Raw genomic sequence first — 15,084 nt, 5'->3', positions numbered from 1 at the left:
ATAGAAATTCTGGTTTGGTGGCCTCAGTATTGCATCTCTGCTTTTTGCAGATGATGTGGTTCTGTTGGCTTCATCAAGCCGCGACCTCCAACTCTCACTGGAGCAGTTCGCAGCTGAGTGTGAAGCGGCTGGGATGAGAATCAGCACCTCCAAATCTGAGACCATGGTCCCCAGTCGGAAAATGGTGGCGTGCCCTCTCCAGGTCGGGGATGAGATCTGGTCCAAGTGGAGGAGTTCACGTATCCTGGGGTCTTTTTCACGAGTGAGGGAACAATGTAACGGGAGATCGACAGGCTGATCGGATTACATACTCCTTTAAGCCACTTATTTAATTGTGAAAGCGTGCCGAAACGTTCATCTTCTCTACGTACTGTTCGGATAGGTCCACTTAAGAACACATCTGTACTTAAACATTCCATTTTGCGTAGGAGATGAGTGAAATCCCGTTTCAGTAACTGATTGCCGTTCCTGTGTATAATGACAGATTCCACTGTTTGGTGGTCGTTCGTGATCTTCATGATTTTCTTTGAGATGTCAGACCATGTTGTTAGTAAAGCACAGCACTTTGGTGTTCTTCTCGCTGCAAAAGCATTTTACACTATTAATAACGCTGTCACCTGTTATCAATGTTTGTGGCCCAGTATGTGGCTGCCTTTTTTCCTTGTATGATTTAGCGTCATACCTTTCAACAGTGCTCGGAGATGGGAATTCTTCCAGGTGTTGAGGGTCTCGTAGTGGCGCAAATCTGTAAACCGGATGTTGTTTTGGACAGGTTTGCTCTTTTTCCTTAATTTCGCTGCAGCTACAGTCCAGTGTCCTTCATTCCTTGGGATTGAAGAAGCGTTCAGTGCAGACCAGCCAGTTTCCTCATTAATTTGTTGGTGATATGTGCTCCATGTTGTCCGCTGACCCATATCTTTAGGTTTTGCTCCCAGCAAATTCCAGGCAGGGTTGCTGGCGGAGTCATTGCCGGATTTTTTGCTATTATCACAGGCTGCATCCATCATCTGAGTCTGCTCCTGTCCACATTTTTGGGACATCGGTCAGGTGCTGTCATTCACTAACTGTCCATTAATTTCCACAAAGACTTTAAGACAGTGCATTTTTGGCTCTAATATTCACTTCTGGAGGAGTTTATGATAGTCCTCAGTGGAAAAATGAGGCATCTTGTTGGTGGTCTTGTTCATGCTCGCATTACAGTGAGGGACTACCTGACTCCATCTAATAAAAAAAATAAGTACAGTCACAAAGGTTTAAAAAAGTATCCAGGGGTCGCTGTGTCTGTTGTACTTTAGAAGAGAAAAAGAAAACGAAATCAGCAAGAAAGGCAGGCGCAAGCAGCAGAAGCGTCTGCACTGAACGGGAGCAGAAAATTGTATGGTAAGGTTAAGTTAACTAATGTTAACTAGACTCATTCAATCCACTCGAGCTGACGTTAACGCCTCGTCTGACAGCCTACTATCATAATTCATGTAGTTGGGTAACAAAAATTTTTGAACAGAAGTATTTCCTTGATACTTCTTAGTAATTGTTTCTTGTGTCTGATTATTTCTTGTCAGGTGGATGGTAACTTTGTCCTGGTGTTTACAACAAAACACGCTAAAAGCTCCAACTAGAATATTGAGCTGTGACACGCATTGCTTACACCTTTTGCGTGGGTGCAATATCACAATTTTAATATTTACATTATAGACTGAAGCGCAGGGAGAAGTGGACATAGACTTCTCGGCATGCCTACCAACATTTTGTGCAAGTCCCAATTTCAATAAAGTTGGGACAGTGTGTAAAACCTTAATAAAAACAGAATACAATGATTTGCAAATCCTTATCAACCTATATTCAATTGTGTAAACAAGAAATAGAAGATATTTAACATACAAATTGATTTCTTTTTTTGTTGTTGCAAATTTTTTGATTCCTGCAACACAAGCTGGGACAGGGACAACAAAAGACTGGGAAGGTTGAGGAATGCTCAAAATACACTTGTTTGGAACAAGTTAATTGAAAAGAGGTGAGTGTGTTGATTGGGTATAAAAGGAGCAACCCCGAAAGCCTCAGTTGTTCACAAGCAAGGATGAGGTGAGGTTCAACACGTCATGAACAACTGCGTGAGCAAATAGTCCAACAGTTTAAGAATGTTTCTCTACGTGTAATTGCCAGGAATTTAGGGATTTCATTGGAAAAAGACCTTCCGGCTTGTTATCGATGCAAAACTCAAAAGCCAGCATCTGTGATGGTATGCAGGTGTGTTAGTGCCCATGTTATGGCTAACTTGCACATCTGTGAAGGCGCCATTAATGCTGAAAAGTACATGCAAGTTTTGGAGCAACATATGCTGCCATCCAAGCAAGTCTTTCAGATTGTGAGTACTAGTTAGGTCTTCCACCAGTCCAGACCTGTATCACATTGAAAATGTGTGGTCCATTATGAAGTGCAAAATACGTCAACAGAGACTCCGGACTGTTGAGCAACTAAAGTTGTACATCAAGCAAGGGAGGTCCAGGCACAATGTTTGGATGGCACTCAACCCCATAGCCCAGACATTTGAAGAAGATTGGAGGTTGTTGTTACATGAACAAAACAGCCACGACTTGCCAGAAATTCCTGCAGCTCCTTTAATGTTGCTGTGGGCCTTTGGCAGCCTCCATTTCCAGTTTGTTCTCCTCCTTACATCAATTTTGGAAGGATGCCCAGTTATTGCTATTGTCACTGTTGTGCCACATTTCCCCACTTGATGATGATGACTGTCTTCACTATGTCCCATGGTATATTTAATGCCGTGGGAAAAAATTGTACTCTTCACCTGACGTATACCTTGGAACAATGAGATCCCTCTGATGCTGTGAAAGCTCTCTGTGGAATTTTGCTCAAAGATATGACTTAAAAATGTCAGGAAAAGTACTAGAAAATCCAAACAATTTAGTTGCAGTTAGTCAGAGCAATTTTAATTGTTGCAGGTGTGCGCTGACTCCCATTTAAATGAGTAACTGAATTTCAAGATTAGAGCTTAAAAAGAAATTGTTGTAAATATTGCAGTGCCATGTGCCCAATGAGCAAAAACTTTAGTATTTGGCCGCCTAAACAGGCTACTATATAAATAAAAGTCGAATTGAACAAATTTTAGAAGTTGGAAATGAGCTCAGGCCAGCCTAATTTGTTGCCTAAACAGGGTGCTATTGGGGAAAAAAAATCAATTTGACTTAACCTTTAAAAGGAAAATAGCCTGTTATCAATTATGCTGTACCATGTACCTCAGTAAATTCCGGTCCGACTAGTTTGTTCATTGGTACATGCTTATATTCCCCCTGAGTTCCTGGAACCTGGGTCTGTACCTGCTGCTTCCGTCCCTCCATCGCCATTTGCCTTGTCAGTTTGGGGTCGAGGGGGCGGCAGATGAAAAGCGATCAGGATGAGGAGGCAAGGTGGTGAACAAAGAGTGGCAAAGATGGACGGAGATGCACACCAGAGGAGGCGCCTTGACGGGAGGGAGGCAGGAAGGAGTGAAAGTGACAGATGAGTTTGAAGAAGGGGCAAAGCGGGAGTTAAAGAGATGGATAAAAGACAGATGAAAAAAGGTATTCATGGAGGAAAGGGCAGGTGGGTACTGCATTAGTGTGTGGGTGAGTGGTAGACGGTAAACACTGGAGACAGGATGGCAAGTGTCAACTTCCAAAGGACTAAATTATGTCTCGTTGTGCATCTTTCTTTCAGCTATTTTTATCTTTTATCTTCCTATAAATATATATATATATATATATATATATGGTGCTATTGACAGGAAAATGTCATCAGATGTTGGGAATAACCCAAGTTATCCATACATACAAAGAAAGTAGAACAAATAAGCTCAGAAATAAAGTTGTTATAATGTGAAATGACACAGGAAAAAAGTATTTAACACGCCAACCGGCATTTATTTAATACTTTGTACAAAAGCCTTTGTTTGCAATGAGCGCTTCAAGATGCCTCCTTTATGGAGAAATTAGTCGGGTGCATTGCTCAGGTGTGATTTTGGCTCATTACACCACACAAGCAGTCTTCAAATCTTGAAGGTTCCGTGGGTTTCTTTTATGGACCTTGAGTTTCAGTTCTTTCCATAGATTTTCGATTGGATTCAAGTCATGTGATAAATGGCTGATCCATTCTAGCAGCTTTATTTTTGTTCTTTGAAACCAGTTGAGAGTTTCCTTGGCAGTATGTTTTGGATCATTATCCTGCTGAAATGTCAACCCTCATTTCATTTTCATCATCCCCGTAGATGGCAGCAGATTTTTATGCATCAGTATTATAGCCTTTCACATTAAGCTCAAAATTCATTAGTTACCTGCATTGTGTTTCTACAGCCTAATTCCAGTCAACCTATAGTAATTCAGTCGATTGGCCATGATCTTGAAAGGGACACAACTGTCTATATCAAGTCCCAGTTGCCAACGCATATCAGAGCACAGTCCCACATGAAGTCAAAGAATTCTCTGTAGACCACTGAATTTTTTCATGTTCTTGCCAATTTGCTCTCTCTTTGTTGTTTTGTTTTTGTTTATTTATTTTTTGATAACTCTTTCATTTTAATTCTGGCAGATGGCGACGGCTACCAGGACCACCTCCTACCCGTGTGCTTGGACGAAGCCTGCCAACACAGTGCCATCTACCTGGCCAAGTCGGGCTCCAAAGAGGTACACACATGAACACACAGACTGAAATGAACTTACTGTCATTCAGGCAACATCACTGCTCTATAAATTGTCTCTATTTAGATGTCTTCCACTGAATTTTTGTTTTGTAAAAATCTGCACTTAAGGATCTTTTTGACGGGGTTATTTTTCCTCATTTGAGCACTTTGAACCCAGCATGCAAAACAAGCAGTCGAAAAGGTTCTCTTTTCATCACAAAACAATATCAATAGCTTCTCTTATTTTGGAGGAGCACATGAAGTAGAGTAGTAGTGCAGTAGTAACTAGTTTCTAGCATTAAACTATGCAGTCAATGAAAGATCAAATAGACAAAATAAAATGTGCAATAAAATAAATATTTAACTCAATTTATTTATTATTTATTTAATTTGTAAGCAAAGTGCATCATCAGTTACCCTACCAATCCAATCCAACACCATCAACATGATGAGCTATTTTCCAAACAACAATAAACATTACCTTCACTGAAGGGAAACTTGGCTTTTCTTGGATATTTTCCTGAGATTGCAGGGTGCTTATGTAAGAAAGTGATTTACAACAGACGCGAGTATCATTTGTCACAAAAAATAAGGTTTGCTGGAAATTCTTGGGATGAGAAATGAAATGACTTTCCCTCCACTAAAAAACAATCCTGGTGACAACATTCCCATGCTTACGTAAAAACAGCAGAATGAGGCTTCTGATCATGTTAGGGAATCACGGCTGTCATCTCAGCAGTAGGAAACATTGCCCTCTGGTTACTGTGTGGCTTCCTATTGTGTGTGCGCATTAACACTGTGGTCCACCCTCAGTCTTTTGCGTTTGTATTTTTCATGATTCTCTTCGCACTGTACCAGCAGAACCCAACCACACACTGCAAAAAATATAATTGTATATATCAAATAAAAATACTGTATGCTTCTTTGTCTACCAAGATAGTTCTTATTGGGCAGGTTTTGCTTAAGAGCATTTTACTTTCATCAAGCATTTCATTTATTTAAATATCTTGATAAGGTCAAGGTGTACCCCGCCTCCTGCCCACAGTGACCGTGTTTTCACGACCATAAGGCGCACCGTATTAAAAGGCGCAGTCTCAGTTACGGGGTCTATTTCTGTATTTAACACATGCATAAGGCGCTCCATATTATTGGGCACAGGCATGATAAAACATACACTAGCTTAAAACATACAGTAGCATGCATGCACGCTAAAACAATGTTTTTAAAAAGGCAGCGGGAGCAAAATTGAGTTCAGTTGTACTTTATTGAAGTATTTAACAATGTACTCACGTTAATGTTTGATCACTCCTCATCCACAAATCCATCAAAGTCCTCATCTTGTGTTTCCGAAATGAACAGCTGGGCAAGTTCTCCATCAAACATGCCGGGGGTTCCCTCTCGTCATTGTCCGAGTCAGTCTCGTTGCCGTGCGGGTCCTCAGAAATGATGCCGGCTTTTACGAAAGCTCGAACAACCGTGAAAGCAGAAACGTTAGCCCAAGCATCCACAATCCATTCACAAATTGTGGTGTAACTCGCCCGGCGCTGCCTCCTAGTCTTAATAAAGCTGTGTTCGCCATCTGTCATCCATGGCTCCCACGCCGCTCACTTCACTTGGAACGCCCTGTTTACACGGATGTCCAGCGGTTTGTCAAGCCTCCCGGAATGGTGGCAAGCTCCGAGTTATTGCACTCAGTCGAATGCTGACTGCAGAGACACTTCTCCCGGCTGTTCTTTGCTCATTAATCCATTGCTCGTGTTGGTCTTCCAACTCGGGCCACCTCGCCTTGTTTCCACTGCGGTCAAGCCAGCCTCCACTCGTAAAGTAGCAATCAAGCCAGCCGCCCCTAATTTTGTTCATACTAGGCATTACGGTAATAGGTCGCCAACTCGCCACCTTCGAAATAAAAGCTTCCCAATAATACGGACGTCAGTGCTCTTCGGTTAAGGAATGCAACCATCAAAGTTAATTTGAATATTGAGATACATAAAAACATTTAGTTAATTTGATATCTTGGGAAAAATAAATGATAAATGGACTGCACTTATTTGTTCCGAGTGGGCCTGGCAGTGCCTTGCATGGCAGCAGTCCCCCATTGGTTTATGAATGTGTGTGAATGTGAGGCTTTGTAAAGCGCTTTGGGCACTGTGATGGTGTAGGTAAAGCGCTATACAAGTGCAGTCCAGTTACCATTTATTTTTCATGAGATATCAAATAAACTAATTTTTTTTAATCCATCTCAAGATTGAAATTAACCTTGCTGGTTGCCTTCCTTAACCGAAGAGCATTGACGTCCATATTATTGGGAGGCTTTTATTTTGGAGGTGGCTTTCACCGTGAGTTGGCGACTTATTACCGTAATGCCTAGTATGAACAAAATTAGGGGCGGCTGGCTTGACTGCTACTTTAAGAGTGAAGGGTGGCTTGACCGCAATTTGTTTCCGCGGAAACTCAGCTTCATCTTCTTGACTTGGCTCGTTTTCTTGCTTCTTCCACTTGCGAACCATGGATTCGTTGATCATGAATTCTCTCGCGGCTGCTCGATTCCCATGTTCCTCGGCGTAACTAATAGCTTGCAGTTTAAACTGTGCTTCATTAGCGTGTCTCTTCGTAGGTGCCATTTCCGGGGGTCCTTAGCCAAACCGATGCACATACAGGCACTATATACCTACTGGGGGCGTGCCTTTAGGTTCCTCTGTCACGCGCACCCTTCCCCCTTTATGTCCGCATACTATACTCAGTCATGTCCGCCTTCCTCTATATAAGCAGCGTGTCGGCAGGAAATGCTCCCAGTCAGTCAAGCGGAGCGCTCTTTAAAGTCACACAACAACATTTACAGATTTTGGAACTCGGTGCACACATAAGGCCCGCCGCATTATAAGGCACTTTATATTTATATTATACTTTATATTTTCCATTTTGGAGAAAATTTAAGACTTTTCAGTGCGCCTTATGGTAGTGAAAATACGGTAGCTGGGATAGGGTCCAGGATACCCGCGACCCTAGTGAGGATAAGCGGTGAAGAAAATGGATGGATGGATGGTATCATAATTTGTCTTTGAGATGTTACTACTGGTTATTAGTAAGATTATCTAAAATAAGAAATACCATAATTCTATAGGTGTAAATAGTATAACTACACTAGTCTTAAGACATTGGTGGGTGTGTTTGAGGCAAGCTGTTTACTTTTTTTACGAAATCTTGCCAAGCCAATTTTCCTGTTCTATTGGTAGATAATTTTGCTTAAATGAATATATTTCTCATGTAATTATTTTTTTTCTTCATGTAATCAGATCAGATTAAAAATGTTTATAAATACGCCTTTAAAGTCACAATAAAACATCATAGGACGAACGACTGTCGTCATGTCACAATACCATGAGAGAAATTTGCATGCAAACCCTGATTTCAGTGAGCGTGAGGGCAGTGCTTTGAGTATGTCACAGATAGAAAAATGTTACACAGTACAAGTGAATACCCATTCAACTTAAGCTTTAGATAAGATAGGACAGGCTCACTAGCCTTGAGAAGTTGCACAAAACATCAAAGGACGAACCACCACCATCATGTATGATTACGTCACTAGAGAACCTCTCAAGACCAACCGAGTTCAGTGACGTGTTTTGCTTACTGTAATTTCTCATGTATAATGCACAGTTTTTTCCCAAAAACTGTCAAAAGTCAATAGTGCGCAGTACACATAGGCATAAGAAAAGTTCAAAAATTCCTACACATTAAAATAAGGTACACTGCACTACTGCATATATTGTATACAAATGGCATACATTCCCTTTTTATGCAAAATATACGGTCTATAAATAAAATTTCATATATATTTCCGTCGTTATACATTAATCTGAGAATCATATTATCCTCTAGACATGAATCATTAATGGGAGAAAGAAGCACTGTAGCATTAATGAAAAATTGCACACAAGAAAGAGGTGAAGAGAAGCGATAAAACACACAAGGTCCATTAACACTATTTAGGGGATAAGTAACAGTAACTAACATTACTCGTGCACTCACTGTAGTTGTCTCGCCACGCTGCACTATTTGCATATCTGTTGTTGACCAATACTGGCCACTCATGCCAGAGTAGCATCTGCTCCATTTGCACACTGATTGAGGAGTATCTGCAACATTTGCAGAATCAACATTGTCCCAGATTATCCCGCTACTCGTCACTTTAAACTGCATACACTCCTTGAAGTCTCTGCGCCCTTTGCACAATGGTCATTGCACCGGACTATTGCAATATTAGTCATTCGAACTGCTCTAAGTGCTAGAGGACTTCATCTTTTGCACAATTGTCAAAAAATAAATAAAAAAATGTACCGGCATTACCAGATAACTATTAACCTTTTATTGCTCAGTGACTGTTTTTTGTCAATGTCTTTATGTCTCAAAAGTGTTCTCTGTCAATTGACTGTCTGTTGTCGAATTTGACAAATTCATTGCGTGTGACATACTTGGCAAATAAAGATGATTCTGATTCTGATTTACAAATACACTCGACATACTGGGAATATCTCTGACGCTGCACAGTGACATCATCATTTGCGCACTTGAAAACATGGTGGCTTGCTGTCAGAGCTGTTCTGCGGTATTTAACTACTTGTAACTTGTTTTTATCAAGTTGTTGCTTTCATAAACATTTAAAAACAATAACTACAGTGCTAAATAAGTGACGAACCTCCATCTTGATAAATTATGTGATGTGATGCAGTTCAGGGGTACACCCTGGACTGCCCGTCAGCCAATGCCCAGGCACATATGTTATCAAAAATTTTGTTATCAAATTTAACACATCAAACTTGGGAAGTTCTTCTAGATCCATGCTCAGGAATGGTTTTAAGCATTGATGCCTACACAGTGCACGCGCTCGCACACACCCCACCGCCCACATATGGTCTTTTCAATTTAGTTCCTACCAGTTGGCAGGACGCCTGGCTCCCTTTCATTCCATCTTCTGCCACCAGAGAACCAGCTTCCACTTCCTTACCCCCCCCACCCCTTCCCAATCCAAAATAGAAATGTTATCTGCTTATCCGCCATGTCCGCCCACACACAAACACACATGGATAGTCGCGCCCCCACAGTAGACACACACTTCTCTCATCTTTCTTGTCACGTTTCCTTTTTTGCAACAAAAATCAAACACTATGTTCACACTGCAGATCACTTACGATTTTTTTTGACCAATGTGACATTTATCTGAATTTTTTCATGTCAATGTGAACAGTACAATTCCAATATTTTATTTTTGTTTTTTCTGACCCTCTTTCATATGTGGATATAAATCGGATATGTATGCGACGCGAGTGCCGTATGGACGCTCACGACGCATACGTCATCAAACGGCAACCAACAAACATTGCAATTGTTCAACAAAACAGACACGCCACACAACGGAAAACGACGAAAAGAAGATGCTTTAGAACTGATAAATATAAGACAATGTTGGTCGCGGTTGCACAAAATCCGTCATGAGTCATGATGAGACCTACGTGAGCGGCCATATTCGGTCAACATGCCGACTCATCTGACAAAATCTGACCTCCTGGTTTGTGCGCATGCGTGTGACATCTTGGAAGCATTTTGTCCACAGAAGCAGCCGCATTTGATTTTACTAATGCAAAGGACTTCATAAAAAGATCGGATTTAACAAATTTGAATTGAATTGAATTTGGGCATCATGCCCTGCAGTGTAAACGTAGACACATGGAAAAAAGTAGTGAAAGACAAGGGTATCAACCGTGGCATAAGTTTGGGTTAGAGAATAGGATGTGTTATCATCGCTGGTGTATGAAGAGAACTTGTGGTAACATAATTAAGATGCACAAAGGGAGAGAGTCTGTGATGAAGCTTCGAAAGACGAAAATGTCAAATTGATCCATGTACACGGTCAAAATAAGTGAAAAGGCTGTAATATGCATGCCAGGTCAGTAATTGATATTGTCAGCCAGGGAGAAACACTACAACCGCTTGTCCTCCTGAGTATCATCCAAAAGTGTCTTATGAACCTCTGCTGGCTTTTGCAAGAATGATGCTTCTGAATACAGTGAACTTCCATTTATTACGGGGGCATTTCACACACACCCCTTAAAAGATGACAATTTGCGATATAGAGGGATCATTTAAAAAAAAAAAAAAAAAAAAAAGTTTTTTTTAATAGTTTATCCCTCCGACACGCTTTGAAAACATTTAAACTCCTTAAAACACTATTTATAAACATATGGTAAACCTATTAGAACACACGCAACAATTTTGTGGCATAACATTTTTTTTTTATTTGCATGGGTTGAAATTAGTGCCAAGGCTGTAATGTGCATGCCAGCCCAGTGGTTAGCAGTGCCACTTTGTGAGAAACACTATTAGAGAAACACTACACAGATTTTTTTCAGGGTCCACAATGCAATGTAATTTAAACCTGGTGTCACATAAACAGCTCCTATAAGGAGGGGTGCACATTCCTGTAGGAAAAACAAGTTACTCTGCAGCAAAGGCACTATTTGTTGTTGATTTTTGTAAAATAGCTCATTATGTTGAATGTGTTATTGACGTAGTATCTTTTAAAACAGAAGAATCATGACCAATTTTGCCCTTTCCTGAAAAGAAAATATTGAAGCTATTATATTAAATAGTTATTGCCTTATTTTCATTGATATTTCATTTATTTGAGAATTTACTGCTCATGGGTTGGCATTTTGCTCCCTCTAAATGTACCTAATGCAACCACTGAAACAATGCAACCTTAAAACCAAGGCATGTATTGAACCATGATTTTTGACATACTGTTACACCCCTTAGTGTTAGTGTGGAAATTCATTTTCAAATGTTTTGAGGCTTTAAAAATGATGTTGTCCTTCAAACGAACAACCAAAATTTGTTTACCCCATTTCAGTTCAAATGCGCCCTTTGAGACGTGATTTCAAACATTTTCAGGCGCGTGCCATTTAAAAATGGACCTTAAAACAAAGGACCATATTTTTTCCAAGTTTTTAGTGCTTCTACAAAGCCCAAAAATAATAACCATGTCATTTTTAAAATTGGTCTTTCTCTAAATTTATTTTGGCATGGAGAGGAGCAACCAATAAAACATAATTTATACCTCATTTCAATTAAAATGCTCCCTTTGAGTTACATTTTCGTCTGCGTTTTCGAGCCTGAAAACGCTGATGTCATTTAAACATGGTGTCACATAAACAGCCCCAATCAGAAGGGATAAAGAGGAAATAAGACAGGAGAGTGAACTAAAGGGGCATTAAGTGGCTCCATGAGGCTGTGTGTGTGTGTGGGGGGGGGGGGGGGATTTGATGCCTTCATTACCGCTTGAAGGTGAACATCAGAGCAGCGGGAAGAAGATGAGAGCATGGATGAGGTCTGCGGAATAAAAAGGAAAAAAATGAAATAATCACATGATAAGCTGCCCTTGGGTTTTCAAGGATGTCCCGCTGAGTCTAAACCAGCTTGTTTAATATGTATTCTGCTACAACTCTGCACAGTCAAAGGTCCAGCTGTAGTACGTGGACTTTAGCTTATAGGAGACATTCTCTTACTTGGAATAAAATTGACTTTTAACATTGAACTGTTAACCTAAAATGAAAACAAGACCACATTAGTCATGTTCTGTGACTGAAGCACTCTTTCACTAAAAGGCAGAAGGTACAATGAACCTGTGTATCCACATGTTGCCATTCATCCAGCAAAATAATAGCTTTGTGTTGTGGAAACAAGCCCAGATGTCACACTGAGTGAGTACATTTTTTAGTAAACGGAGACAAGATCAGAGAGAAAATGTATATTTCACTCATGGTTAAACAGTACATCTAAGCTCCTTTCACACACACATGCTTCCATTAGCACAATTGAGTGGGGATTTATAGTGCTGTGAATGCGTTTGCCCACTTCCTGATTTATTTTTTCTTGCATGTTTGTCATACTTAAATGTTTCCCATCATCAAACAAACTTAAATATTAGTCAAAGAAAACACAATTAAACACAAAATGCAGTTTTTAAATGTTTTTTATTATTAAGGGAGGGAAAACAAAATCAAAACCTACATGGCCCTCTGTGAAAAAGTGATTTCCCCCCTGTTAAAACCTAACTGTTTTTTATCATACCTGATTTCAATTTATCTAGCCACACCCAGGCCCGATACTGCCACACCTGTTCAATCAGTACATCACTTAAATAGGATCTGCCTGACAAAGGGAAGTAGATCAAACGATCCTCAAAAGCTAGACATTAGGCCGAGATCTAAAGAAATTCAGGAACAAATGAGGAAGAAAGTAATTGAGATCTATCAATGTGGAAAAGGTTATAAAGCAGAAATGGCTTTGGGACTCCAGTGCACCACAGTGAGAGCCATTATCCACAAATGGCGAAAACATAGAACAGTGGTGAACCTTCCCAGGAGTGCCCGGCCTACCAAAATTACTCCAAGAGCGCAGCGATGATTCATCCAAGAGGTCCCAAAAGACCCCACAACAAACACCAAAGAACTGCAGGCCTCACTTGCCTCAGTTAAGGTCAGTGTTCATGACTCCACCATAAGAAAGAGACTGGGCAAAAAGGGCCTGCATGGCAGAGTTCCAAGACAGAAACCACTGCTGAGCAAAATGAACATTAATGCTCATCTCAATTTTGCCAGAAGACATCTTGATGATCCCCAAGACCTTGGGGAAAATGCTCTGTGGTCTGAAGAGACAAGTTGAACTTTTTGGAAGGTGTGTGTCCCATTACATCTGGCGTAAAAGTAACACTGCATTTTGAAAAAAGAACATAATACCAACAGTAAAATATGGTGGTGGTAGTGTGATTGTCTGGGGCTGTTTTGCTGTTTCAGGACCTAGACGACTTGCTGTGATAAGTGGAACCATGAATTCTGCTGTCGACCTAAAAATGCTGAAGGAGAATATTCGGCCATCTGTTTGTGACCTCAAGCTGAAATTAACTTGGGTTCTGCAGCAGGACAATGATCCCAAACACAGCAGCAAGTCCACCTCTGAATGGCTGAAGAAAAACAAAATGAAGACTTTGGAGTGGCCTATTCATAGTCCTGAACTGAATCCTTTTGAGATGCTGTGGCATGACTTTAAAAAGGCGGTTCATGCTCGAAAACCTTCCAATGTGGCGGAATTACAACAATTCTGCAAATATGAATGTGCCAAAATTCCTCCACAGTGCTGTAAGAGACTCATTGCAAGTTATCGCATATGTTTGATTGCGGTTGTTGCTGCTAACCCAACCACTTCTTAGGTTTAAGAGGCAATCACTTTTTCACACAGGGCCATGTAGTTTTGGATTTTTTTCTCCCTTAATAATAAAAAACATTTAAAAATTACATTTTGTGTTTACTTGTGTTGTCTTTGACTAATATTTAAATTCGTTTGATGATGGGAAACATTTAAGTGTGACAAACGTGCAAAAAAATAATAAATCAGGAAGGGGGCAAACACTTTTTCACACCACTGTATTTGTCTGTCCGTTTAAGAAAAAACTCACCAAAGCAGGACATTTCTATGTCTGAAGTGCATATTCACACAGCCAATGTGGCTTGCCCCAATAAGATAAATGACACAGCGATAATTCGCATGTGGTGAGTTCGGCTTGGGTGTTAAACTTCAAAACTTGCGGCCGATGAAGTTCCGTCTCTGTGACACCCCTTATACTATGTCAAAAGCCTTCATGCCGCCATGGTGCCTTACACACAACACAGTGAGCTAGTAAAAATGCAAAAGAAAAGATGGCTGTCATGCTGCCCATCAAATCAGTTTTTCCAGCATTGATGTTCTGTGTTAAAGTTATCGACATGGAATGGCAAAGAGAAATAATCAATTGTCATGCTGCCCATCAAAGCAGTCTTTTCCAGCATTGATGTTCTGAGTTAAAGTTATCGACATGGAATGGGAAAGAAAGAAACAATACATTTTTGGGCTTCTGAGTTACTGTCAGAGATGATCCGGCACCAGCGTGAAAGGTAATTCCAGAAAAACAGAATGGGGGTGCGGCATAATTAACACCTGATACTCACTTGCACCGCCATTCATCTAGATATCTGATTATGGGGAGCCATGGCACTGTGTAAATGTGCGCACACGTCAGTGTCCCATTTAGTTTGATTCTTGGTGAAAGTCACAAGCTGAAAAATCCCAGCTGTCTCTTGCAAGTCTCAACTACTCTACTTTTGCAGAAACTCTGTGAAAGGGGCTTTTGTTCAAAAGATGGGGGTTGTCCTTTGTGTAAACAGGGGCACTTTTAATGACTTTTGAAATTCAACAAAAATCCTGCCTACTAGTACTATTAAATTCATCCATCCATCCATTTTCTGAGCCGGTTCTCCTCACTAGGGTCGTGGGCGTGCTGGAGCCTATACCAGCTATCATCGGGCAGGAGGCGGGGTACACCT

At 40.6% G+C, this 15,084-nt stretch overlaps 1 protein-coding gene across 2 annotated transcripts in view; it reads left to right on the top strand.

Moving 5' to 3' along the window:
• itfg1 (integrin alpha FG-GAP repeat containing 1) overlaps positions 1 to 15,084 on the top strand; it is a 260,953-nt gene that overhangs the window by 114,458 nt on the left and 131,411 nt on the right. For both annotated transcript variants that reach the window (XM_061765219.1, XM_061765228.1), the window contains exon 9: positions 4,579 to 4,673. In XM_061765219.1, the coding sequence (XP_061621203.1) occupies positions 4,579 to 4,673 (95 nt within the window). The remainder of the gene's footprint in view (positions 1 to 4,578; positions 4,674 to 15,084) is intronic.

Source organism: Phyllopteryx taeniolatus, chromosome 2 (genome assembly GCF_024500385.1).
Source record: "Phyllopteryx taeniolatus isolate TA_2022b chromosome 2, UOR_Ptae_1.2, whole genome shotgun sequence".
Taxonomy (NCBI): domain Eukaryota; kingdom Metazoa; phylum Chordata; class Actinopteri; order Syngnathiformes; family Syngnathidae; genus Phyllopteryx; species Phyllopteryx taeniolatus.
This window is presented reverse-complemented; position numbering and strand designations above follow the sequence as displayed.